We start from the raw sequence: 26,728 nt of genomic DNA, 5'->3' as shown, positions 1-26,728 counted from the left end.
ACAAATTAGAAATAATAACATATGTATGATAAAAACAATAACAATGTATGAATTTTAAAAAAAGACGTTACATAGGCCTATACAATAAATTGCCTTTATTGAGTCAAGATATTATATATTTTAGAGCCCACTAGAAAACAAGGGGCCTTACACAGATGAAACATGGGGAAACACATTGTACTCAACCTCTGCAAGCAATGAATGAAGAAACATCAACATTAAGCTTTTATCTGGTTACTTTTCTGATAGAAGCGTTAGTTTCACATGATCAACTTTAGGACCATCAAAAAGTTGGAAATCATTTTTAATTTTTTCAACATTTTCAGAGCTATTTGATTTTGTGATTTTATAACATTGATTCGTACAGTTTCATTATTCTGTAGCATTATCACCATGGTAACAGGAGTTCATCCTGCTCCTTGTCACACCTGTCGTTTTCTTTCAGAGTTGTAAACAAGTCCCATCCAAACGTTATTTTCTCTTTAGTGGTAGATTTTCAGAATTGTTTTCCTTTGGTTTTATGAATAAAATACATTTGTGTACACTGAACAACTGCATGATGACTATGTAGTAATTAACAGAATGTTATGCAGTTAGAAATAATTGCATTCACCATTGATGTGGTATACTCCAAATGCGTTGCATGCATTTCATACATACTGCAGAAGGATTCCACAGGGGTTGTTTGACATCTGAATATACAATACAAGATAAAGCTACATGTCGTGCTGAGGCTGCAGTACTTGAGCTTTCTTGTCTGAGATGATCATGACGTTACTTCCCTTGTTGGGGAATTGTCCGCGCTGACACACAAATAGCTCAGGCTACATTCACACTGCAGGTCTAAATGCTCAATTTTGATTTTTTTTGCTCGACTCCAGGGTGAACTGCTCAATGCATGAGCGGAAGAACAACAGAGACGTCACACGCAGCAGGCTGTGTGCAAAAGTAAACACCAAGTAGGCAAAGTTATGAGCAGATGGAAACCTGTTTAAATGTTTAAAAATGGCTTTTTGTGGAGCAATGGCTGCTACAGCTGTACGGAGGTGTGTGTGGGATCGTGACATGCCCCGTTTATTTTTATATGCTTTCGAACACAGGAGCATCACCCCAAATACTGCGCCCAAGTGACTCCGCCCCCGCCAGCGCTGAATTATGACGATTGTCTACAATTCTACATAGTCATTTCATCCAAAGCGATGTACATTTGAGGGTTAATAAAACACAAGCAAAGATGAAGTCAAGAAACAACACAGGAGTAAGTACGGTGGGTTTAGTTTAGTGCTTTTAGGTCGTGCGAGCGGTCAGTGCGAACAGTTTATTTTATTTATTTATTAGTTTTTTTATTTTTATGGTCCTCAGCTGTGTATATCAAGTGTGAAGGTGTTCAGAAAAGAGCTGGGTCTTTAGTCTCTTCGTAAAGACTGAGAAGGTCAGCAGATCGAATGGAGTTTGTGAGTTCGTTCCACCACCGGGGCACTACAGAGGAGAAGAGTCTGCTTTGAGACGTAGAGCGAAGGGATCTACGTCTCAAACTAGACTCTTCTCCTTGATTGTCAATCTCGAGTGACGTAAAAGTGACTGTTCAGACTGAGGTCAAACTGGAAAACACTGGACTTGTATCAGATTTAGGAACACATATGAAAGAGGCCCTAAGTCTGATTTGAAAAAGTCTAAAAATACTTTTTCCTGCTGTGTGAACGTAGCTAGTTACTTACTACATGAGGCGGAGATTACTCAACATACCTCTCACAGTGTCTGCAGACAAAATGTGAAATGATCCATTGCATAAAAATAAAACAGCAAAGAAAGATTTCTGTAAAACAGACATAAAAACTGATATGCAGCTGCATTGTACCATCCAGACATTCAGGCACCTTACCAGTCAGTAGTTTATGTTCTGACTCAGGTGAATTAATAATAATAAGTTTCATATTCTAAAGAGGCACTGTTGAATTTCAGAGGAGAATGAATGTTCTATCAAGGTTTTTTCACACTTTTGTTTCATCCTAGACAGTCACAACTTCAGGTTACAAGCCAGATCCCACACCCTTTATGGGGACATTCAATCAGTGTTGATAGTAAATAAAATAAAGTCAATTTAAGCAATAAATTCCTCAGTGCACACCATATTGACAGAGTTCGCAGCTGCAAAATCTGTTGATTCCTGCACCCGGCGTAGTTGGAGGCAAAGAAGAAGTACAGGCAACTTCGGCATGGGAAGCACTGAGGCGTGTGTCATTGAACAGTCATTTGACTGAATCAGATATTTCACCATAGTTATTTAAACCAGAGTGTGTGGGCAACATGTGCAGAGGAAATCTGAGGCAGGGAGGCCGGCAGACCACGGAGATTATGTAACCTCTGTTTTTATTTCAGTGTTTGATTAAATACTTACATTTTTATTTATATTGTTGTATATTTAGTGTAGCGTTTACCTTTATTTTATTTGCAGAAGGACTTTCTATTCTACTTTTATACAGTTACTGTAACAAAGCAATTTCCTCTTATCTACATTTGAAGGTGCAACCCTTGGCTACACTGTGTTTTGTCTGGGCAGAAAAACTCATCAAAGTTCTTTGGTGAAAATGCAATTAAAGGTTGCAAAAATATGCCATGTATTTTTTATATTTGTGTCCAATTCCTGTATGCACAATGGAACATTTTAAACACGGACATTTTTTTTTAATGCAAAATGTAAAAGAGAAATTCAAGCAAACGAAAAAAGGTTTTCTGTGGTCAGTAACTATAATATCCCTCACTAAAATCCACCTCTTTCAAATCCCCCACTCTCTGCACTCTGTGGACATACATAGTGGCTTTCCTGCTCCCTCAACATCCATGGTACAGTATATACATTTATACTCAAGTTTATACAGCATTTCAATGTGTTCAAAGTGTTACAATGTGTCACAATTTCACCCAAATGGAGAATTGGAGTCTGTAATTTTGGTGATTTTTTTTATTTTGTCAGACTGTACATTTCAATATTCACTACATCCTGTTTACATCTTGTTTATATCCGCCCACATCTAGTATATTGTTGATGTTGTTCTATACTTTTAAATCATCCTCCCTTGCCTATTTTATATTTATTCTTATGTTATATTTGTGCTATTTTTTTTTTTTTTACATATCCCTGTTCTACTGATCCCTCTTTCTGCACCCTGCAGCGAAAACACACCACTACATTATGTGAGAACAAAATGAACTTCTGTTTTCCCTTCACCAGTCTCAATGCATTGTGAGCTATTAATTTATCTAAAAAACAAAATTTACATAGATATTTTTCTGTGCAGGGCTACACCGTGCAGGAGGAATTGAGTTTGCGGCTTTTCTGAGTTTGCATGTTCTCCCCGTGTCAGCATGGGTTCTGTCCAGGTCGTCCGGCTTCCTCCCACAGACCATAGACATGCAGGTTAGGTTTAACTGCCCGTAGGAGTGAATGAGAGCGTGCATGGTTGTCTGTCTCTATGTGTCAGCCCTGTGATAGTCTGCAGACCTGTCCAGGGTGAACCCCCAGATTTTTCTGTGCTGAAAATTTGTAAATGAGATACAAATATAAAGCCATAGAGGTGCTTTGAGTATGTGGAAAGATGAAAGTATTTGAACAAATCGTGTGTGCATGTATGTGGATTTTGGTTGACTAGCTCAGTGAGAGGTGGTGGTTCAGTCCCTGCCACTCGTCCGAGGTCTACTTGGTGTGGTCCTGCACCCATTGACATAGCCTGAGGCAGTAAGTCTGTGGACTGACGGTGGAGAAGGACCGGCCCGGATGTCTCAGCATCTTCCATAAATGCTCCAGCCTCTTCTTAAAACTGTAAACTGTGAAAATGTCAATGATACCGATGAAGTAGCGCTGCTCGGGCCCGTCGATGACATGTAGAGGATTCTTTAGGTTGGGCAGTAAGCGTCGGTTTTGGGCCCTGAAATCTGGAAGCTCAGCTGCGTCACTGCCCGGACCTGCAATCGCCGGGCATGTTTGGACTGTGCCACCACTTGATGCAACTCCTGCTTGTGATGGCTTCAAACATCCGTCTGTTTCAGAGACAGAGTTATCTTCTGGGACTGCCCCGGGGAGAGCAGCTACGTCTGTGTGGAATGGGCTGGAGCCTGGAGTCACAGACCTTAAATAAGAAAGTCACAACGTTGTAAAGTGCTGATCTGTCTAGAAAGGCAGATATTAAAATGTCAGCAGCAGTAGGAAAAAGGAACAAGGATGTACTTAATCAGGTGTGATTTGGCCGGTCCAGTTACAACAGTCAACCTTCCTCTTGTGTTAGAGTCGCCTCTGACCGGTTTTAGGTTTTAAACGCATAAAATTACCACTCAACTTTTGTTTATTGCATCAAGGCTTTTTGACTTTGTCAGGAACCTCTATTGAAACAAAATAAAATAAAAAATACATTTCTCTAAATTATAAAATGCAGGGAAAATTATAACGTTTGTGCTGTTTCAGTTATAAGATTATAAAACAATATTTAGTGAAATATATAAGGGTCAAAATTGACCTGTAACATCATAGATGTTACTATAGTTAATATGAAAGTAAAACATTTATTTGAGATGTCTTCTAATCCCCCTCAGTAATAGTCACATAACAACCTTTTATTTTATATAATCTCTTGAGGTTCATTTTACCATTTTTTAAATGTTATGCTGCCAAAAAGGCCCAGGCAGCCACACAAAAAATATTTAAAGTAATCTTTTCATAGATACAGAAGCCTAGCAAGGTCACACGGAGGTAAGAAACAAATTAGATGATCAATAATTGTTATGAGGGTATTTTATGGATTATTTAAGACATGGGTCAAAACCGACCCATTAACACAAGAGATAGTAACAGAAAGCTAACGTAAGAGGAAGGTTAAGAAGTGGTTAGAAACTAAACACACCATTAATTATGTGGGCCATATGGCAATGAAAATAACTTTGGCAGATATTAAAAATATTGTGTGCTCTCACTGGAGACACAGCTGCAGCCCAACTGATCGTTACCTTGATAAGAAAAACGTTTTTCTCATACCTTTATTCACCCTCTGTGTTCTGTTTGACTGCCTTTCTAATGATCAACTTATTGATGTGACTTATTGACTGATTACTTCCAGGACTGACAATAGAGCTGGATACTGACAAGGCACAAAAACAACAACGGGGACACAAAATGTTGAGACTCGCTGTCAAGAAAAGAACTTAAAGGAACTGACTTTTTGGTTCGGATGATGAGCGTAGCGAAGGAGAGACTCTCATGGCGTTCGTCGCGGTGTAAGGGCTGATGGGCCAGCAGGAGACTGTAGTCCAACACGTTGAGTCTTCGGAGGAAGTGTGTGTCGATCTCCACCTGCCGCAGGAGCCATGGACGCTCCTTGTCTACACACATAAACACAACACATAACATTCAGACTTACACGAACACGGCTGTACAGAAATACACAGCAAACGTGTATGTGTTTATGGATATTACCACGTTCATACACACTGATGCTGTAACATGGTTTATTGAAGATAGAGGAATTACTTTATTTTCACACAGTGTTAAAGTGTAAAAAACAATATTCTTGTTAGCCTGAAGGGGGTGAAATGATGCAACCCCAAACTAATGCACAGGTCAACAAGCTCTCCAACCTAAACGACAAAAGAGTGTAAGGATTTAAGGTTGCCTCTTTTATAAATAAATGACACCTAGCAACGGGCGCTATTATAGTAGGGATCTCTTACAGTTATAGGATGCCTCATGCCGGAGCATCAAAAATGTAAAAAGTGCCTTTCTAAAATCCCTACATATTTTGGTGCCCCGTGTGAGGTTTCATTTATTTATAAAATAGGCATTCCAAAATCCCTACATTTTTGGTGCCACAATGAGAGATGACTTAGAGTATATCAAGTAATTTATTATAAATAATTATTACTTGTGATAATTACTAATAATTCTGATAGCCAACACTTTTGGACTGTGAGACCCACACAAATGTTGCTCAGTTTCATCCTTACATGGGATAAAATCCCTAAATTAGTGTCCCTTGCAAGGTATCATTTATTTATAAAAGAAGCATCTGAAAATCCTACAAGAGGTTGTGTGCCACAAATTACCACATGCCGCACACTCGTGGTTGTAAAAAGGGTTCCAGTTTCTGTGGATTTATGGTGACCCTAACCACTGCACTGACCTAGGCTTAGGGCAAAAAACTTCCTGGTAAGGCATTATAAACGACAGTTTAAACAGTAAAAAAAATTATGTAAATGCCGGAAAAGAAGTAGTTACAACAGTCACTTGACAACTGCAAGTTACTTTCAAAAACGTGATTCACGTAATTTAAGTAAACAACATAACTTACATTAAAAATCATTGACTTTTGTATTCACAAGAGACTCGAACCCCACTCTCCTGGGTGTTCGACCCATTCACCACCCCAACCGAACGTGGGAATCCGCCTTTTTAATTTCACTTGGCTGTCAATCACTACTACATCAGCAAGATGGTGGCGGACGCATTACCACGGATGGTGAAATATGTAAATATAGTTCATTTTTCGCTGCTTTTACATATAACCTACACTGACGTTTTTGAGGGGAGAACAGGTTGCACAGGTCTTCATGTGTTTCCTTACCCAGAGTGATGTGCTGGCCTTCAAAGTTGAGGTCTTTGAGAACCACAATGATCTGGCTTCCCTCTGGTGCAGGTTCTGTCCAACGACTCACCTCACAGCCTTTAATGTCGTACCTGGCAAAACACACATCAAGAAGCTGCACCTTCTGTTTCTGTGCTGTTAAACGTTTTAACTGTTTAATGATAATACTACCAGGCGCGTGCCTACCTTGCATTGATTCGATCATCAGGATAAAACACACTTTGCATAACGATGAAGTACTTCTGCAAAGGAAAGTGACAAATATAAATGCTTTGTTAAATCCAGTAATTACTGTGCCAACTAGAAGAACAATGAAATGTGATGTTTACCTTCCGTCTATGTGGGATTTTGATCCTGTGAACACCTTAAAAAAACAGCAAGGAAATAACTCAGTCCAATGCAACATATTATCTGACATATTATAACCTTATGCAAAGTCTGCATGTGTGTGTGTGTGTGTGTGTGTGTGTGCGCGTGTGTGTGTGTGTGCGCGCACGCGTGTGTTTGTGTGCTTGTCTTTATATAGTTGTGAGGGCCAACCCTTGGCAGAAGACTAACATTGTGAGGACATTTGTAATTGTGAGGACATTTTGCCCGGTCCTCACAAAGAAAATGTTAGGATAGCCTCTTAAGGCCTTAATTAATCATCTGTATGAATTTCAGGGAAGGTCCTAACATAGATGGTAAACCCTGAAATGTGTGTGTGGGCTAGGGGAAGTGGTGGTCCTCACAAACAACTCAACGATCGTGGCCCTCACAACTATATAAAGACATGTATTTGTGTGTGTGTGTGTGTGTGTGTGTGTGTGTGTGTGTGTGTGTGTGTGTACCGAGGAACTTGACCAGCAGTGAATGGGGATATTTCCTCAGGTGTTCCATGTAGATCTTCAGGTTGGCCAGAAGGAATTTGATTTCCCTTTTGTTCTGGGTCTTCAAAAAGAAGCGTTTATCATTTCTAGAAGTTCAAAAGCACAAAGTAAGTAGATCTCTATCCTATCAATAAAACAACAAGCACACTCTGACACTTTGATGGTGAAAAGTTATTATTTTGATTCTAGTATTCAGTATTTCTATCAATTTAATTGCTAGTCATCAAATTGGTCACCCGGAAAATAGGATTGGCTTCGTATACCTCTGTCATTTAGCATGTCTAAGTTCAGTTAATAATGATAATAATAGGATTCTAAAAATATTAATGTTAATTTCACATGAAAATCGAGTCATGTGTGTGAGTCAGCACGTGCTGTGTGATGACTCACGTGAGGAAGAAGTCGGCCTTGCTCTTGGAGTTGCTGATGAACTGAAGGTAGAAGCTTTCAGAGCAGAGCGACTGCTGGTACTCCTGCTCCGTCATTCCTAAAGAGCACCGCAGGCTGGCAAACACCGGGCCTGCAAACGTATCCATTGTGAAATCCTACACACACACACACACACACACACACACACACACACACACAAATAAATATGTAGGTGGAAGCATTCAATACGATTACATTCAATTACTGTGAGTCTTTGTTAGTTATTAAGACATGTCACCTACCTTATGAATCCGAGTGACCTCTGATCTGAAATCTTCATCTGACAGATCATTCTACAGCAGGAGACACAGGAAAGGTTTCATTGAGAATAACGAGGGGTAATTATTTATGAACTAATAGAAATGGTATTGTTATTTACATTATATGTTCACTGTAAAATGTACTTTAAAACTACTAATGTCCTGTATGCATTTACTATGTTATAATAACATAAAACATGTGTAACATGTGTTGCAGTTATTTTGTCATTAATAGCTCAACTGTTTTCCATTGCAGCATTTTGTATGCCACATTAAAGTCACATCTCAATACAGAATAAAGTAAAGAGGTGTGCTGCCTTTCAGCAGAGAACAACATAGACTTGCCTATAATAAATGTCTCTTTCTGGCTTATTGTCCCAGACGAAAGTTTGTGTTGTCTGTTGTGGCAGCTATGATGAAAATGGTAGTGCTAAAAAGTCAGGGGATAATCAAAATCATTGGGATTTATCCTCTGGAGACCATATAAATATTTGTCACCAGTAGCATAACATCATAGTGACAGACAGAGAGACACCACAAGAAAAATAAATAAAAACAAACGGCATCAGTGCTCTAGTGTCTGAATGGGAACACATCCCTGCAGTAAGGCGCCAACAGCTTGTAGACAACCAGAAATGTTTCCTGTGGTTCAGTCACATATTGAAATGATGTGGGTGTCTGCATGCTCTTGCAAATACAGTCTCTCTAATGTCTTGTTCATTTTAATGCCTGGTACAACTAAAGGTACATTTGTTTGGACAAATATAATGATAACAACAAAAATTACTCATAACAGTGTAATTTAAGAGCTGATATCTAGACATTTTCCATGGTTTTCTTGATAATAATTTTGGTTATTATCAAGAAAACCATATTTTGGCATATCATGGCGATATTATATAAATTCATGGTCGCCAAGTATTGATATTTAGCGTTCCGATTTTCCGGAGGCCATAGCAGGCTCACTTTTAAAAATATACTGGAGATATCATATGAAACCAGAAGATCTAAGGAATCTATTACATATATATTATTATTAAGGTGGGGGAAAAAATCGATACAGCATAGTAAAGTGATATTATGCGTGGCAATATAATACTGATTCATGGCCACCAAGTATCGATATTTAGCGTTCCGACAGCCGGTGGACCAGCAGCATTTTCACCTTAGCGGGCTCACTTTCAGGAATATACTGGAGATACTGGTATCATATGAAAGATCTAAGGGATCTATAGGCACCATGTGCATCAGGATATCATGTCAGGAAGTTGTAGAAATAACGCTGCAAAGTTTGTCTTTTTTTATCTGTCATTCAAAATAAATTGGGAGCAGTGAAGCTTGTTGTTTATGAAGGTTTGATAAAATGCTGCAGTTGTTGTCATCCATACATGTTTGATATCAGTTCAGTTCAGTTTGACTGAATACTTTGTTGGTCAGTCTGTGGGTTTGACTCTCATTGTGGAGAAATAAAAAGACTGAAGTGAGATGAACAGACTGAGGATTTTCTCTTATTTGACAAAACAATTCTTGATTGAATTTAATTTTGCGGACACAAATGCAGTGAAACAGTTAAATTGCAATATTGCAAAATGCCTAAAATGGCAAAAATATTGTATCGTGATAAAATCGTATCCTGGGGCCTCTGCTGATTCACACCTCTAGAATAAAGGGTCTAAACTGAAGCCTCCATCATGATTGCCATTATCAGGTAATGTGTGTTATTAGATGTAAAAGAAAAAACATTTAAACATTTATATTTTGTTTATTTCAATGCAGTCATATATGTAACACGACCAGGTCAAAGCCAAGTAACATGCATCATTGAGGTCAAATTGTTATAGGGATAGCCATTGCTGGTCTATAATATAAGCTCCAGGATATGAAACATTTATCTGTAGTGGCCCCAGTAATATGTGTTTTCACCTGACATTGTCCAGCTAGGTTTTAGACGAATAATTGAGAACTACTTAAATTAAATGATGGTAACAATCTAATAATGCTGTTTAACAATTTGTTGTTCTGGATTACTCATTCCGACTTTGTTAAGCAGACCAGACATAGCGTACATCCCATGACCCACAGCCCACAGTAACAACAGCCACACATTGATGTCAGTGGATCAGCTGATTCTAATGTGTACACAGGCAGAGGTAAACATGCTACCAGCTTACTATCGCACCCATAGTCCATGAGCCTGACCCCCAAAATATGGACAATTTCACCTATCAGGTAATGCTCCCACTATTGAATGATTATAAATTACACTACTCACTCCACATATACTGTAGGAATATAAGAAGCATTGTTGCATATGGTTTTACAATTTCTTTGTTGAAGATTTCAGAGGTTGCACATTTCGAAAGAAAAAAAGCTCCCCCACATTTACAGAACCGTTAGGTAGTGCATGTTGATAGTGTTATATTCGAATGATTATAAGAAGGCAGATTCACTCCGATGTATACAAACACATCAGGGTGAACGATGCTGTCCTCTACATGCTTCCCTGTGCCCTTGCTCATCTGGAGGAAACTGGTGCTTATGTGAGAATCATGCGCATTTCAAGTGCATTCAACACCATCCAACCCAACATACTCAAAAACAAGCTCACAGAGATGGGAGTGGATCTTTCCTTCATCTCCTGGATCACAGATTACATGACAGGAAGACCACAGTATGTCAGGTTGGGGAACTGTGTTTCTGGGACATTAATGAGCAGCACAGGAGCTCCGCAAGGCACTGTTCTGGCTCCACTCCTGTTCACACTGTACACAGCGGACTTCAAATACAACTCTGAGTCGTGCCACATCCAGAAGTACTCAGACGACACTGCTATTGTGGCGTGTATCAGGACTGGACAGGAATCTGAATATAGGGATCTGATAAAAGCCTTCAGTGACTGGAGTCACAAGAACTATCTCCTACTGAACACCTCAAAGACTAAGGAAATGATCAGAGATTTCTGCAGGTTCAAGCCCCCTCTTCAGCCAGTGAATACCTGTGGGGTGGACATGGAGGTGGTGCCAAGTTCTAAGTATTTAGGTGTTTACCTGGATAATAAGTTGGACTGGTCCCTAAACACAGACGCTCTCTACAAAAAGGGGCTTTTTGAAGCTCAGATATCTGGACGTGTGTAGTAGGATGCTGCAGATGTTTTATCAGTCTGTGGTGGTAGTGTGTTGTTTTATGCTGCAGTCTGCTGGGGAGGCAGCATCACACACAGAGATGAAGGCGGTTGGACAGACTGGTCTAAAGAGCTGGTTCTGTGGTTGGAGCCAGGTTGGACACACTGGAGGAGGTGGTGGAGAGATGACCTGTCAACATGTTCCAGGCCATCCTGAAATACCCAGATCATCCGCTACACAAAACCTTTATGGACCAAAAAAACAGCAGTGGACGGCTCCTCTCTCTCTGTTGCAGGACGGAGAGATTCAAAAGATCCTTCTCTACTACAGCCATCAGGCTGTCTCATTCTAACAGAGATTCTACCAGACTAACTGAATTTGATAGCCCATGTGTTTTCTCCACTGTAGCTGTCATCTTTCCCACAGATAGACCTGAGACTGCGCAGTTTGGTTTGTCATCTCACAGTATGTTGTCATGTTTAGGCTTTGTAGCTCATAGATACACGCCTGTAACAACAACGCACACTGTGTATCACAATCTTCGAAAGAGACTTAAACAGCTGTTGGTCTGTCCATATCAGAGGTAACTGGCCAATAGAATCCGGTTGTGTGTAAGTCCAACTTCTGTAGAAGATGAAATGTGAATTATTACAGAAATCGGGGCTCATTGTGACTGGGATCCTACGAGAGCTGTGCCAGTTTGAGTCCAGCGCCTTTTACCTGTGACCTAAATAACCTAAAGAAAGGCCTTCTGCATTTTCTCCATCGTGTGTTTACTCTTAGGCTTCCAATCTACGAACCTGAGACTTTTAGAATAGGCACTTTTCGACAGAACACCAACCAGCTTAAAACAGGGTAAAGAATCTGTCTGCAGCCACCGTATTTTCTACATCAAAGATATATCCGTGCATGTGTATTTGTCATGTTTTTCGGACTCTGCAGATCCAACACATCAGACAGGACTGTCATGCATCACTCTGCTGAGTCAGCACTATGTGTGACTGGGATTAGGGTGAAGCAGCAGCACATGGCTGAGTGTTCATTCAGCAGCAGCATACCTCTCTCTGGTTTAAGGCATTGTTTATCAGGGGACTGGCTTTCAGTGTCGTATTTTCACACGAGGTGGAAAACAACTGCTGCGATTACCAACTGCTACTCTTTTTTAGATGTACTAGGTACCAGAGCCTCAATGTAAAAAAAAACAAAACACAACTATTTGTGCTCATGTGCCGCACGTCACAAAGTTTCATAATCTGAAAAAAATAGTGACAACACAGCAGGTTATATTATAAGGCTCTCCTATCTAGTTGACTTAAAAATGATAATAAATCAGTTACGATCCATTCAGAACGCTGCCCGAGTCAATAGGAGAGGACAGATTATACCTATTTAAAAGTATGTTATTAATTGCCTGCCATATTCCCTATTGATTTTAAAGCCTGCTGTTTGTCTTTAAAGCACTTCATAGTCTTGCAGAAGCCTATTTGTGTGACGTTCGTCCAATAAATGAACCAGTTCTTATGAAGGCTAACCAAGTGGATAGATTTTAAATATTGTGTAAGTGTTGGCAGCGGTGCCTCTTCTGACCCGTACTCACTGTAGGTGCATTGTCAATGGTTTTTTGGGTGGCTGCTGCCAATCCCTCCTTCATCATGCAGGTCAGGCCGTAGAACTCGTGCTGCTGATCGATCTCAAACAATCCCAGCAGCTTCCACTGCTGCCTCAGACCTCCCCACCTCCTCCTCTTCACCGTGCCAGAGTGCTGCCGGTTACCAGACATCCCCAGGCCTCCTGCACACGCAGACATCTCCATCTGTGAAACAATAAAATACACACATCCAAAACTTATGATTGCTGTACAACCACCTTGTACATAAGAAGTTTTCAAAGCTCCAGCAAAAATATTAAAGGATTATTTAGTGGACAGAGAGGCCAATAACAGTCTTTAATAAGGCAACTATGGAAACCAACACAAAAGGATAATAACTTCATGGCCTGTGCTGTCAAAGCCTAGTGCGGTTACCCCTTTGTTTTATGTCTATCTGTACTGAAAACACTTGGGAGAGAAGCAGAAGTCTGTTCTCTGCTGTTCTTTTAATGAAAAAAAAACTTTCCAATGTCCATCTAACTGATGCTATTGCAGCATCTATGTTAACCTCTTGAGGAGCCACCATGGATCCTGCAATTCTCGTATGATCTCACATTGGTGGAAACCAAAATTTAGGTAGAATTAGTGTTAATGTTGGACCTGACCTTGACTATACTGACATGTATAGACTTGTATATATAGTACACTATATGGACAAAAGTATTTGGCCAAAGTCAAGCACCTCGCCATGCAGTCTCCATTTGCAAACATTTGTGATTTAAAATGGGTCGTTCTGATGAGCTCAGTGACTTCAAGCCAATAAGACGGTTTGTGATGTTTCATCCTTGCTGGATAGTCCACGGTCAACTGTAAGTGATATTATTAGAAAGTGGAAGCATTTAGGAACAAAAACCAACTCGGCCACAAAGCGGAAGACCACGTAAAATCACAGAGCGGGGTCAACGACTGCTAAGGCTCATGCTGCGTAAAAGTCGCCAACACTCACAGTGTTCTGAACTTCACTGGCATGAACGTGAACACAAAAACTGTGCAGCGAGAGCTTCATGGAAGGGGTTTCCATGGCCAAGCAGACGCATGCAAGTCTTACACTCAAAGTCCAATGCCAAGACTGTGGAGAGGTGTAAAGCGCTTCCTCACTGGACTGTGGAGCAGTGACGAATCACCAAAGTTTGGTGGAGGAGGGATAATGGTGCTATGGGCTGTTTTTCATGGTTTGGACTATCTCCCCCCATCTCCAGTAAAGGGCTATGTTAATGCTTTGGCATACGGAGACATTTTGGACAATGCTATGCTTCCAACTTTGTGGCAACAGTTTGGGGAAGGCCCTTTTCTGTTCCAACACAAGGTCCATAAAGACATGGTTTGATGAGTTCTGTGTGGAAGAGCCCTGACCTCAACCCCATCGAGCACTTTAAGGATGAACTGGAATGGAGATTGCGAGCCAGGCCTTCTCGTCCAACATCAGTGCCCGACCTTGTAAATGCTCTACAGAATGATTGGGCACATATTCCAACAGAAACACTTATGAAACTATGTCACTTCCAGTAGTCACGTCGTCCTTGTAACTATTTCACTTTTTCATACATTTATTTACTGTTTAAACTGTCCTTAACCCATAAGGACTCATGGTGACACCTGTGTAACAAACACTTTAAATCTTCTAGAATCTCCAATATTCAGCTTTATGCTTCACCTTAGCTCATTAAGTCCCTAACCAAGACTTCTCCAACATGTGGGTGTGACTGGAAACAGAAATGTGAAAAAGAAGCTAATTTCAAAAAGCTTATTTTGTTACGAGGATAAGTTTACACCCATTTAACAATTCTTATCTGGTGTTCTGTATTACGTTTAACTTGTTCTGACCATATTTCCTGAACAAATTAAAGTCACAATTTTGATAAATGTGATGGAGATGCAAACAAAAAGGCAAATGGATATTTGTTTTTATTTATTATTGATGTATTTTGTTACTTAAAAAAGTACAAATCTGAAAAATAATTTGTTGTTAAACAGCACTATTAATGTCACAATTTTGATAAATGTTGGGGATTGGAAAGAAAAAGGCAAATTTGTGTTTCTGTAAGCAGAAAATGTGTCTATTTTTTACATTTTAAAATAAGAAATATCATAAACATAAATACCATAAACGCCCAATGTATCATCTATGTCACATTACAGATCTTTGACATTTAGGGATATAATTTTTTTTTAAAACATCATAAATGTGTTCTATGTGGTCCACTTGGTCTGTGGTATATCCTCCATAATTTTCCTTTAAGGATAACTGGGTCTGGATTCTTATGGCTTAATAACACCTTACTGGGAAATATTTTGAACTAAACCTAGATCAGTGGATTTGTAGCATAAATTCAATGAAAATGCAGCCTTTTCTTTCAACCACAAACCATACGTGTATGTATAATGACACATTATTTTTTAGAATGCTCCACAAACTGTGATATGGGTCGTTTTAACCAAAGGCTCATATGGGTCATTATGGGTTGTTTCAGCAGGTGCAGGTGGTGTTTACGAGACAGGAGCTTTAACCAGCCACAGAACCTCCATATAACTCTTTTAGTGCCTAAAACTAAACAACCTGCGACCCCTTGACAACATTAACCACGTGTTTAAAATAGCAATTATTACATTTAGGTATGAGGAAACGATGATCTCTTGCTGTCAGTAGCAGGCACTCATTTTGGCGATACTGCTGTGAGCCATAAAGTGTTATGTAATAGTGTATGGTTGTCACAAAATTCCACGGCACACCTGAGCTTGTCTCACGGCACAGCGCTGTGCTTTCCTAGGTATGTTGACAGCATACCAAAATGTCAAGTGCCAAAATATGGAGGCTTTCTATGGCGTTCCTGGTGTGTCTGGTGTCTTGATGTGACATGTTGGAGGGATTTCTGACCGTTTAGATACATTTGATGTATGTTGCACAAAGTCAAACATTCATAGCCACAACCAGTTGTGGAATAAGTATTCAGATCCTTTACTTAAGTAAAAATACTAATACCACACTGCGAAATTATTCCACTACAACTCAAAGACCTGCATTCAATACTTACTGAAGTAAAAGTACACAATTATCAGCATCAGAATTTACTTAAAGTGTCAAAAATAAAAGTACTCGTTATGCAGAATGGACCCACTCAGACTGTTTTATATATTCCATTGTCTTGATACTTTTATGTAAGCAGTGTTTTCATTTTTTAAAGACAAGGCTTATTTAATTACTTAATATACTGTTATATAGGATTTCATTTTGAAAATGTGTAATCACTTCAACAAATTAAAATGTAAAATAAAAGTTTTAAAAAATCAGTGCCATTTATCCTCAGTTATCCTCATTGAACCTCATTGATCTGTGAGAGGTAAAGAACACCATTGCACTAAATATTGATTGAGATGGTTAGTAATGGAGTTATTAATGAAACATAAACAATGTTTATTGGGATTTTTTAGTTTCTGACATGTTTGGATGATTAAACATGCCATGAACAGTATTGCTGTTGATGTAGTGGAGTGAAAAGTATAAAGCTACATAAAATGGAAATTCTCAAGTAAAGTACAAGTACCTCAAAATTGCTCTTAAGTACAGTACTTGGGTAAATGTACTTTCCACCACAGGCTACAAGGAGGGTATAAAAATGAGCCCCAAACATTTCATTTATAACCACTAAAAGCACTGAAATAAGTGATGTCTGTCTGTTTTTCTGCTCCATTTCAGTATAATGGAGAATGGCACACACACACACACACACACACACACCGCTGCTTAGTTGCCAGCTCACACTGCATTCACACACAGACAGAGTAAATAGAGGCTGCACTGTTCTCCAAATGACCTCCTCACTAGTATAAACACAGTGAGCAACAAAAAAAATTCATTGATCAGATCAACTCGACCAGCCAAATATGACTATGACAGTTCCCCAAATGATCACATGTGGATCGTGAGCATGTGTTGGGGGGGTTGTGCACCCTGGGGCCTCCGAGGCTCTGGCTCTGGGTGGCACCATCTCAATTACAACCTTATACATTTCATTCATTTGTACATTTTCCAATGAGTGGGACTATCAGAAGGACTAATTGCATATTTACAAATATAGATGTGAATAAAATGTGACATTTGCTTTTTTAGGTCTAACAACATGTTGCCCAGTAGAAACCGTCCCGTCACATGGTACACATGTCAAACCAGTAATGCTGAGTATGCAGCTTGTTGACAGCAAGCACAAAGGCTGTCCTTTCAAGTCCTGCATCACAGCTTTAATATGGCTCCAGCCCCTAACCTTACTTCGGCCACCACTATATACCTTGGAGAAATATTTTATGCATATTTGCTCAAAATACTGAACAAAACCATTTTAACATGATGCTTTCAGAGTTTCAATTCATAAATGTCCTTTATTTTAAAGTGCTGATGGACAGTGTGAAGCTCATCCTTGGTTTTCTAGTCATGCAACGCAGTATTCAGATCCTTTACTGCAGTAAAAGTACTAATACCATACTGTGTGATTACTCCACTACAGTAAAAGTCCTGCATTCAAAACTTACTGAAATAAAAGTACAAAAGTATCAGAAAATGTACTTTAAATATCAAAAGTAAAAGTACTTGTTATGCAGAATGGACCCACTCAGATTGTTTTATGTATTCTTAATATATTATTCAATTATTATTATTGATGCATCTATGTAAGCAGCATTTAATTTGATCATGATACAGCTCATTTTAACTACTTAATATACTGTTATGATGTTTTTTATTTAAAAAGAAAATGCCTAATCACTTTAAATTAGTCACCTTTTTTGGTTTAAATCTCGAGCTGAAAAGTAACTAAAGCTGTCTATGAACTGTAGTGGAGTAGAAGTATAAAGTTACATGAACTGGAAATACTCAAGTAAAGTACAAGTACCTCAGAATTGTACTTAAGTACAGTACTTGAGTAAATGTACACATCTTCTGCCATCTCAAAATTGGGGAAATTGCAGGAAAACATGCTTTGTGGCGGTAAGGGAGAAAATGATCAATTAAAAAAAAAAAAAATGTCTTAGTCTTAAGAATTGAAAAAGGTTTATTTAAAGAACTGTTTATGTTACCGTATTAATCTTAATTTAAACCTTTGAAATTCCCATTTTAACCAATATGTGGTCAGAGATTTGCCTTCTCACTTTACATACATTTTGCATACATCAGCAAACAGCACAGGCAGAGTGAAGAATGATTTTGATTGAAATTATTGAGGAAGATTCATAGATTATTGATCTCTTTACACATGCGCGCGCACACAAACACACACAGGCACACTAGGCTATGTAAAACCAGTTAAATGCATGCAGAGTACCTTTTAATATTACATTTATTAAAAGTGAATTAAATAATATAAAGTAAATGTACTGTAAAGGATGAAAAAATGGAAAAGACTGCCCCAACTTTCACTATAATGGACATGTATGTTATAAAAACAGTAAACAAGTAGATACACTTTTTTTTTAGCAACAAATATAATAAAATGTAATATATATTTACTACACTTCTACTTATTACTCAAATTCCCTCTCTCCTAATTAGTTAAATAATTTTCTCAGCTTTGTAAAAGATGCATCGCTAGGCAGTTTGTTAAACTATCTGATCCATAGCAGTGATGGGTGGAAATGAAACATAATTAACTCTAATTAATTATCTATTGCTGCTGAAATGCACCGATGATGACAGTTATTTTAAATTTAACGTGTGGTACTTGCCTCGGTGTTGTTCGTGGACGCAGAGAAGAGCAGCTCGGTGCGTGGCCGTATCTCCGTAACTATGTGTGTGCGCGCGTGTGCGTGCGTGTGTGTGTGTCACATGTTGGAGTGTGTGTGTGATGAGATCGAGCGGTCACACCCATACAGTGGCTCAGACTGAACGACCGCCCTGCTGCACACCAGTCACACACCCTTTACTACTCAAAGATGCACAACTTGTGCCAATATCTGCAATAAAAAAAATAAAGTCAACATCGCAAAATTAAAAAAACACATAGCCTAATGATATGGTAAGTACTAGAATGTGGTCCTACGGGTTTGTTGAGGATGATGGCATTGCAGCCTCAGAGAAAACGCTGCTGACTCACTGGATCATGGCTGAGCTCCAGATCCTGATAGTAGCAGCAGAACCACTGGTGCAGAGTCAGAAAACACAACTTAATACAGTGGTATTAGTACACAAAAGTATTAATAACACACTGTGAAATTACTCCACTACAGGTAAAAGTCCTGCATTCAGAACTTACTGATGTAAAAGTACAAAAGTATCAGCAACAAAATGTACTTAAAGTATCAAAAGTAAAAGTATTCATTATGCAAAATGACATTGTAGAATTTTAGAAATACTCAGTTACAACTAAAAGTCCAAATATAACTTAAGTAAGTGTACAAAACTATGAGGTCAAATAGTCATGGAAAAAAATATTAGACCACCCTTGTTTTCTTGCCTGGCTCATTTGTTTGTACAAATATAATGATAAGAACAAAACTAGCTGATAAGAGTTTAATTTAAGAGCTGATATCTAGGCATTTTCCATGGTTTTCTTGATAATAAAATCAAAATCGTTATCAAGAAAACCATGGAAAATGGCTATATATCAGCTCTTAGATTAAACTCTTATCAGCTATTTTTGTTCTTATTAATGTACCTTTAGTTGTACCAGGCATTAAAATGAACAAGAAATTGAAGAAAACAATGGTCTAATATTTTTTTCCATGACTGTACATGTTATAAAGACAATGGCGCTGCTGCAACTTCATGCATATTATGCTATTTACACATTTATGAATTTTAAATGTTGTAATGTAAATGTTTTTTCTATGCTTATATCTAAAATCGTGTATTTATGATGTCTGTCACAATGTCCAAGCAACTTGGTTGTCTGTGCAATGCCTGTCAAAATAAAAACAAACAAACAACCAGTGGTGGGAGAAGTATTCCAATCCTTTACTGAAGTAAAAGTACTAATACCACACTGTGAAGTTACTCCACTACAAGTAAAAGTCCTGCATTCAAAACCTACTGAAGTAAAAGTACCAAAGTATCAGCATCAAAATGTACTTTAAGTGTCAAAAGTAAATGTACTCGTTATGCTAAATGACATTGTAGAATTGTAGAAATACTCAGTTACAACTAAAAGTCCAAATATAACTTAAATAAAAGTACAAAATTATAAGGTCAAATAAAGTACTTCTCGTTTAAAAAATGACTAATTAAAAAAAAGAAGGATTTAATATATTGTTAAATGACAAATATTGATGCATTGATATGTAAATTATGTTTATGCTGTAGCTGTAAATGTGAAGAAAATACAGAAGTAAAAATAAATAAAATAAGAATAAATAAATTAGAGGAAAATACAACTAGTATAAGAGTTGTACAAGAGAAGTTAAAGACAGAGGATCGATAAATTCTGATGCTAACTTATAATAATACATCATGTTGTATCTTTTTGATGATATTGTGATGAAACTAAAGCTAAAGTCTAAAAGTATCAGCATCAAAATGTACTTAAAGTATCAAAAGTAAAAGTACTCGTTATGCAGAATGGACCCACTGGACTGTTTTATATATTCTAAATATATTATTGGATTATTATTATGATGCATTCATGTAAGTAGCATTTAATTTGATCAAGATAGAGCTAATTTTAACTACTTAATATATTGTTATGTTGTGAGTCAAATTGACCCATTTCAAAGTTCTAAAAATCTAAAAATTAGTTTAATGTATTTTTTCATAAAAAGAAAAAAATGTAAGATATAAAATAAAATGTTAAAAATATCAGCGTCATGTTAAACCATTGTATTTTATATGTAGGTCTTTCCAATATAGTGGGGCGGATTAGCTCAATATTTTACAACAATCGTTCACTTTGTGATAAAAGCATGAAATTTGGTAGATGTGTTGGTGAATATGTTTCGAACAAATCTGGATATTGGGCCACCTCAAAAGCGCCCCCTAGTGGCCGTGGCAGGCATTTGTTATACGAATAAATCAATGATGAATAAAAACTGCGCTTTTAATAATACCAACTGGTGATGAATTGTATATTGTTGGAAAGCCTGATTAGTCACCTTTACAACGAGGTACAGCTTGTAAGGATCGTGCATTCATGGAATGAGCAACGGGGCTAAACGTGTGGGTAGCAACCCCCAAAAATGTGCATCCCCTGTGTAGTGGGGCAGATTAGTTGAACAATCGTTCATTTTGTGATAAAAGCATCAAATTTGGTACACTCATTGCTGAATACATGTTTAATGAATCTGGATATTGGGCCATCGCAAAAAAAATTCTGATGTCTGTGGCGGCCATTTTTAAAAATGGCCATTTAAAAGCGGCCATTTTTAAAAATGGCCACCGGTGGTTATTGGCGTGGAATGCTTTGCCTACCCTTCAGCTGCTGTTTCATGTTTTCAGCACCACAAATATAATTTAGAGACATGTTAAAGTGACAAAAGCTTTATTACAGTCTAATAGAAAAGAACATTAACTTTGTATAACATTTTATTAGGTCTTGATATTCCCATTCACAGGCTACGGCCTCCTCTTTGGCTTGTATTCTTCTGTTGCTCCTTAAAAAGAAAAAATAATTTTCAATATTGTATGACCTGCAACAATAAAAACAAAACACATTTAGACAGAGAAAAAAATCATACATTTTAAAAATTCTACTAGGGTTACTTGTAGCAGGTTACTCTTACTGGCAAAATCCTTGTACTGAGGTGTGTGACTTAGTCAGGCGGCTTAGCCAAATAAAGGGGACACGCCGGACAAGAGCACCACATTTTTTCCACATACTCTCTATCATTATAGGTTTCAATTTTTAGTAGGAGCCCCTTCATCAAGATTGCGGTGATGGCAGCCATATAAAGTCTATGAGAAATGCTATATCTTCCAAGCCACTTACAAGGTCTATCTTGGTGTCAAAATATACATTTTCTGGGTCCAGGAATCATTTAAAGCTATTGAGAATATCACTAGAAGATTATTTGATCAAATAGATATGTTCATTTTCACTCAGACTGGGCAACTCGCTTCAAGTTGCAGCAGGGTATCCTGAGTTGAAACTGTTTGGAATCAATGTTCACGGGAGAGTGTGGATTAGCTGCCATGTACACTGCTCAAAAAAATCAAGGGTACGCTTTCATCTCATGTCAGTTCTTGATCAACAAATTATTTACAGTGAGTCATCCAGTGATATTCACAATAGCTTTAAATGATTCTTTGACCCAGAAAATGTATATTTTGACACCAAGATTGACCTTCTAAGTGGCTTGGAAGATATATTGGTTCTCATAGACTTATGGCTTATGGCTTATATGGCTGCCATCTCCGATCTGCAATCTTGATGAAGTGGCTCCTACCAGTTGAAACTGGTAGGAGTTGAAACCTTTGGTGATAGAGAGCATGTGGAAAAATTTTAGTGCTTTTGTCCGGCGTGTCCCCTTTCTTCTCAAATCTGGTCTTAAGCCGCCTGACTAACTGTGATGGAGTTATAAAATACATTGAAAAAAAAGAAAAAAAGAACCACATGGGCAAAGGAGACATTACATATAGTGTGTGTGTGTGCCTGTGTGTGTGTGTGTGTGTGTGTGTGTGTGTGTGCAGAGAGGGATGTCCACATTCCACAGGACATCATTTAACAGTGTCTTATTAAGCTTTCACACCCAACAGCCACTGATACATGTTCCAAGCTAACTAGCTAGCTTAAGTACCTATTTTTGCTATCTTGCTAATTTGCTTTTCCGCCAAGGCCCATGATGATTGTTTTTCTCTTTAGCCTTTATGATGTTCATAGCATATTTTATTCATAATTATAACAGGTGAAATAAAATATTTAGACATACCTTGATGGACAGTGCACTGCACTGCTTGTCCCAGGAAGCAAATGCTAGCTAGCTCATTTGCTAGCTAGCTCGATGGCTAGCCCGATTGTGGTGGGGCAGGAAAAATAACTGAAAGAGTGTCTAACTGGATTTTTGTTAATTTAATATGTGTATTTACATTTTTTAATTTACGTTTGTATATTTAGTTTACATTTTTTAAATATTTTAAGAAATAATTTAAATATTTTTTGTAATTTTAACGAAGAAAATGACTGCTATGGCCACTAGGGGGCGAATTTGCGATGGCCTAATATACAGATTTGTTTGAAACATATCCACCAACACATCCACCAAATTGTGTGCTTCTATCGCAAAATAAACAATTCTTGTGATTTATTGAGCTAATCCGCCCCACAGGGGATGCACATTTTTGGGGGGTGCTACCCACACGTTTAGCCCCGTTGCTCATTCCATGAATGCACGATCCTTACAAGCTGTACCTCATTGTAAAGGTGACTAATCAGGCTTTCCAGCAATATACAATTCATCACCAGTTGGTATTATTAAAAGGGCAGTTTTTATTCATCATTGATTTATTTGTATAACAAATGCCTGCCACGGCCACTAGGGGGCGCTTTTGAGGTGGCCCAATATCCAGATTTGTTTGAAACATATTCACCAACACATCTACCAAATTTCATGCTTTTATCACAAAGTGAACGATTGTTCAGCTAATCCGCCCCACTAATATACATAAAAAAGTTTTAACATGCATTTTTTTTAATTAAAAATTAGTGAATTATCAAGTTGAATCACTTTAAATGTATTTTTTATGATAAACCTCAATTTTGAGGTATTTTACTCAAATAAAGTACCTCAAAATTGTACTTAAGTACAGTACTCGATGACAATCACAATTTTTAAACTGAATTTAGCTGCAAAAAAATGTCCTTTTCAAGGCATTTTTGTCTGTAATTCAGTCCTTAAAGTGTATTTTTTTTACAATAATAAAATGTGTTACTGTGTTGAGTTTGTTTCAAATGTATATCAACTTAGTATACTGCTAAAAAAAAAGAGTAATTTCCTAAATTCATCATGTTTTTAAGTGAGAGCCGTGTCCGCATACTCGGTACAACGTCAAACACGTTCCCAGTGGGTGTTGGCCTCCGCCAGGGTTGCCCCTTGTCTCCGATTCTGTTCGTGGTCTTCATGGACAGGATCTGAAGGTGCAGCCGGGGGGAGGAAGGGATCCGGTTTGGTGATCTTAGAATTGCATCTCTGCTTTTTGCAGATGATGTGGTTCTTTTGGCTTCATCAGACCGGGACCTCCAGCACTTACTGGGGCGGTTTGCAGCCGAGTGCGAAGCGGTTGGGATGAGAGTCAGCACCTCCGAGTCTGAGGCCATGGTTCTCTGCCGGAAAACGGTGGACTGCCCCCTCTGGGTGGGGAGAGAGGTACTGCCTCAAGAGAAGGAGTTCAAGTATCTTGGGGTCTTGTTCAGCAGTGAGGGTAGAACGGAGTGTGAGATGGACACGTGGTTTGAATCGTCGTCAGCAGTGATGCGGGCGTTGTACCGGACCGTCGTGGTGAAGAAGGAGCTGAGCCTGAAGGCAAAGCTCGATTTACTGGTCCATCTACGTTCCATCCCTCACCTATGGTCATGAGCTTTGGGTAGTGATCGAAAGAGCAAGATCGCGGATACAAGCGGCTGAAATGAGTTTCCTCCATAGGGTGGCTGGGCTCAGCCTTAGAGATAGGGTGAGGAGCTCAGACATCCGGAGGGAGCTCGGAGTAGAGCCGCTGCTCCTTCAAGTCGAAAGGAGCCAGCTGAGGTGGTTTGGGCATCTGGTAAGGATCCTCCCAGGCGCCTCCCGTTAGAGGTGCTCTGGGCACGTCCAACTGGTAGGAGGCCCCGGGGAAGACCCAGAACACGGTGGAGGGATTATATCTCTCTCCTGGCCTGGGAACGCCTCGGGGTCCCCCAGGAGGAGCTGGACGTTATGGCTGGGGAGAGGGGCGCCTGGAATGTCCTGCTTAGCCTGTTAAGTCTGCTGCCCCCGCGATCCGGCCCTGGATAAGCGGAGGAAAATGGATGGATGGATGGATGGATAGATGTTTTTTATGTTAAACCTCGACCTGAAAAGTAAAGCTGTCGGCCAAATGTAGTGGAGTAAAAAGTACAATATTTGCCTCTAAATGTAATGAAGTAGAAAAATAAAGTTCTTTAAATTGGAAAAACTCAAGTAAAGTACAAGTAGCTCAGAATTTTTACTTAAGTACAGTACTCAAATAAATGTACTTAGTTACTTTCCACCACTGCATAATATGGATGCAAATGGAGAAACTTTGTCAGCTGTACTAATCAAATCTGCCTCTGAAAAGATTTCTCCCTTCCTAAAACACATCCGGAATATTACATCGATCCACCATAAACACCATAGAAAAGTCCATGATGTCATTTGTTTTTAGATCTATTGCTAATTGCTGAGAAATCCACTTATTGTCCACATACTGGTCCATATATTGTGGAAAGCCATCCATCCTCTGAAAGCTCTTGGTCTCCAGTTTGTGGTTGTAAAGTTTCAACAGGATGTGGTCACAGCAGCTCATTTTATACAGAGACTCAATTACACTGCCACTTTCTCTATGAATGTTCATGATGAACAGTGAAGCAGCTGCATGAAACTAGTAAACAACCAGTGGTGGAAAGTAAGTAAGTACATTCACTCAAGTACTGTACTTAAGTACAATTTAGAGGGCCATTTTCTGTAACTTTATACTTTTCTCCGCTACATTTAGCTGACAGCTTTAGTTACTTTTCAGGTTGAGATTTAACATAAAAAACATGATCAGTTTAAAGTAATTAGACTTTTTTTATGCCTCATTACAGTATTTAAAGTAGTTAAAATGCTGCTTATATAAATGCATCAATACAAATAATTTAATAATATATTTAGTATATTTAGAAAGAATATGACAATCTGAGTGGGTCCATTCTGCATAATGAGTACTTTTACTTTTGATACTTTATATACATTTTCTGATACTTTTGTACTTTTACTTCAGTAAGTTTTGAATGCAGTTTTACTGTAGTGGAGTAATTAAATTTGTGCAATAAAACTGATATGTGCAAAACAATTAATATGTGCAACATACTATCTACCTCGTCTATACCATTTGTAGTATTTTCAGTGATAATTTATCTATTTTTTATATTTATTCATGACAACACACATCCTTTTTTCATCCTTGTTTAAGCTCAATGTTCTACTGTATTTTTAAATGTTTTACTCATAATGTTGTTGTTATGATCGCTTTTATGCACCTTAAGCAGTGGCACTCCCACTTTTGTTGTATACTTGACGATATAATGACAACAAAGACTATTTGATTTGATTGATTTGATTCGATAATTATGGTCAAGAATGAACATTTAATCTATTTGAATGGCTCTGTTTAATGTCCAGTATGTTGTTGGAACTTTTACTTAAGTAAGAGATCAGAATACTTCGTCAACTACTGGTAACAACTCATTCATTATTAATTACTTAAACATTACCTTTAGTAGTATTCAATGATATAATTACGTCATCATTACTTTATGATTACTTGTTAAGTAAAGTGAGGCACTATACTGAATAGTTATTGAGTAGCCCATCGATACTTCATCATTATCTACTGATGGTTCAATAGCAGCTTATTCCTCATGTGTTTCTCAATGAACTAATTATTAAGTAACCATCAGCTTGCCCACTCTATTACTTTGAAGAGGTGAGACTTATTTGGAGATAAATATGTACTAAAATGTTGAAACAACACTTTCCAAATTCAAACTAAAAATAATGAATCAAAATATTGAATACAAAATTGAAACAAAAAAAGTTCAAAAAAGTAAAAGACAAAATTCAAAACTTGCAAACAAATTATTTGTGTAATTGCAAAAGAAAT

At 38.2% G+C, this 26,728-nt stretch overlaps 1 protein-coding gene across 1 annotated transcript; it reads right to left on the bottom strand.

The window, feature by feature from the left end:
- Window positions 1-156: 156 nt before the first annotated feature.
- Window positions 157-13,122, bottom strand: pip5kl1 (phosphatidylinositol-4-phosphate 5-kinase-like 1). The gene is made up of 9 exons (XM_059357390.1): window positions 12,907-13,122; window positions 8,170-8,220; window positions 7,889-8,043; window positions 7,460-7,584; window positions 6,959-6,993; window positions 6,816-6,871; window positions 6,609-6,721; window positions 5,208-5,370; window positions 157-4,127 (listed from the first exon to the last, which is right to left on the bottom strand). Exons 1-9 carry the CDS (start codon window positions 13,120-13,122, stop codon window positions 3,695-3,697), a joined length of 1,347 nt encoding a protein of 448 aa, XP_059213373.1. The 3' UTR covers window positions 157-3,694.
- Between the last annotated feature and the right edge of the window lie 13,606 nt (window positions 13,123-26,728).

The sequence above is a fragment of the Centropristis striata genome, chromosome 19, assembly GCF_030273125.1.
Source record: "Centropristis striata isolate RG_2023a ecotype Rhode Island chromosome 19, C.striata_1.0, whole genome shotgun sequence".
NCBI classification, from domain to species: Eukaryota; Metazoa; Chordata; class Actinopteri; order Perciformes; family Serranidae; genus Centropristis; species Centropristis striata.
The sequence above is the reverse complement of the archived record's forward strand: the minus strand, read 5'-3'. Positions and strand labels throughout refer to the sequence as shown.

Excerpts from the sequence above, each read along its gene's own strand:
- pip5kl1 (XM_059357390.1), bottom strand. The coding sequence starts at position 13,122 with ATGGAGATGTCTGCGTGTGCAGGAGGCCTGGGGATGTCTGGTAACCGG. Across the intron at positions 8,221-12,906 it reads CCATTGACAATGCACCTACA|AATGATCTGTCAGATGAAGA; the intron begins GTGAGTACGGGT and ends CTCCTGCTGTAG. Across the intron at positions 8,044-8,169 it reads AGGTCACTCGGATTCATAAG|GATTTCACAATGGATACGTT; the intron begins GTAGGTGACATG and ends GTGTGTGTGTAG.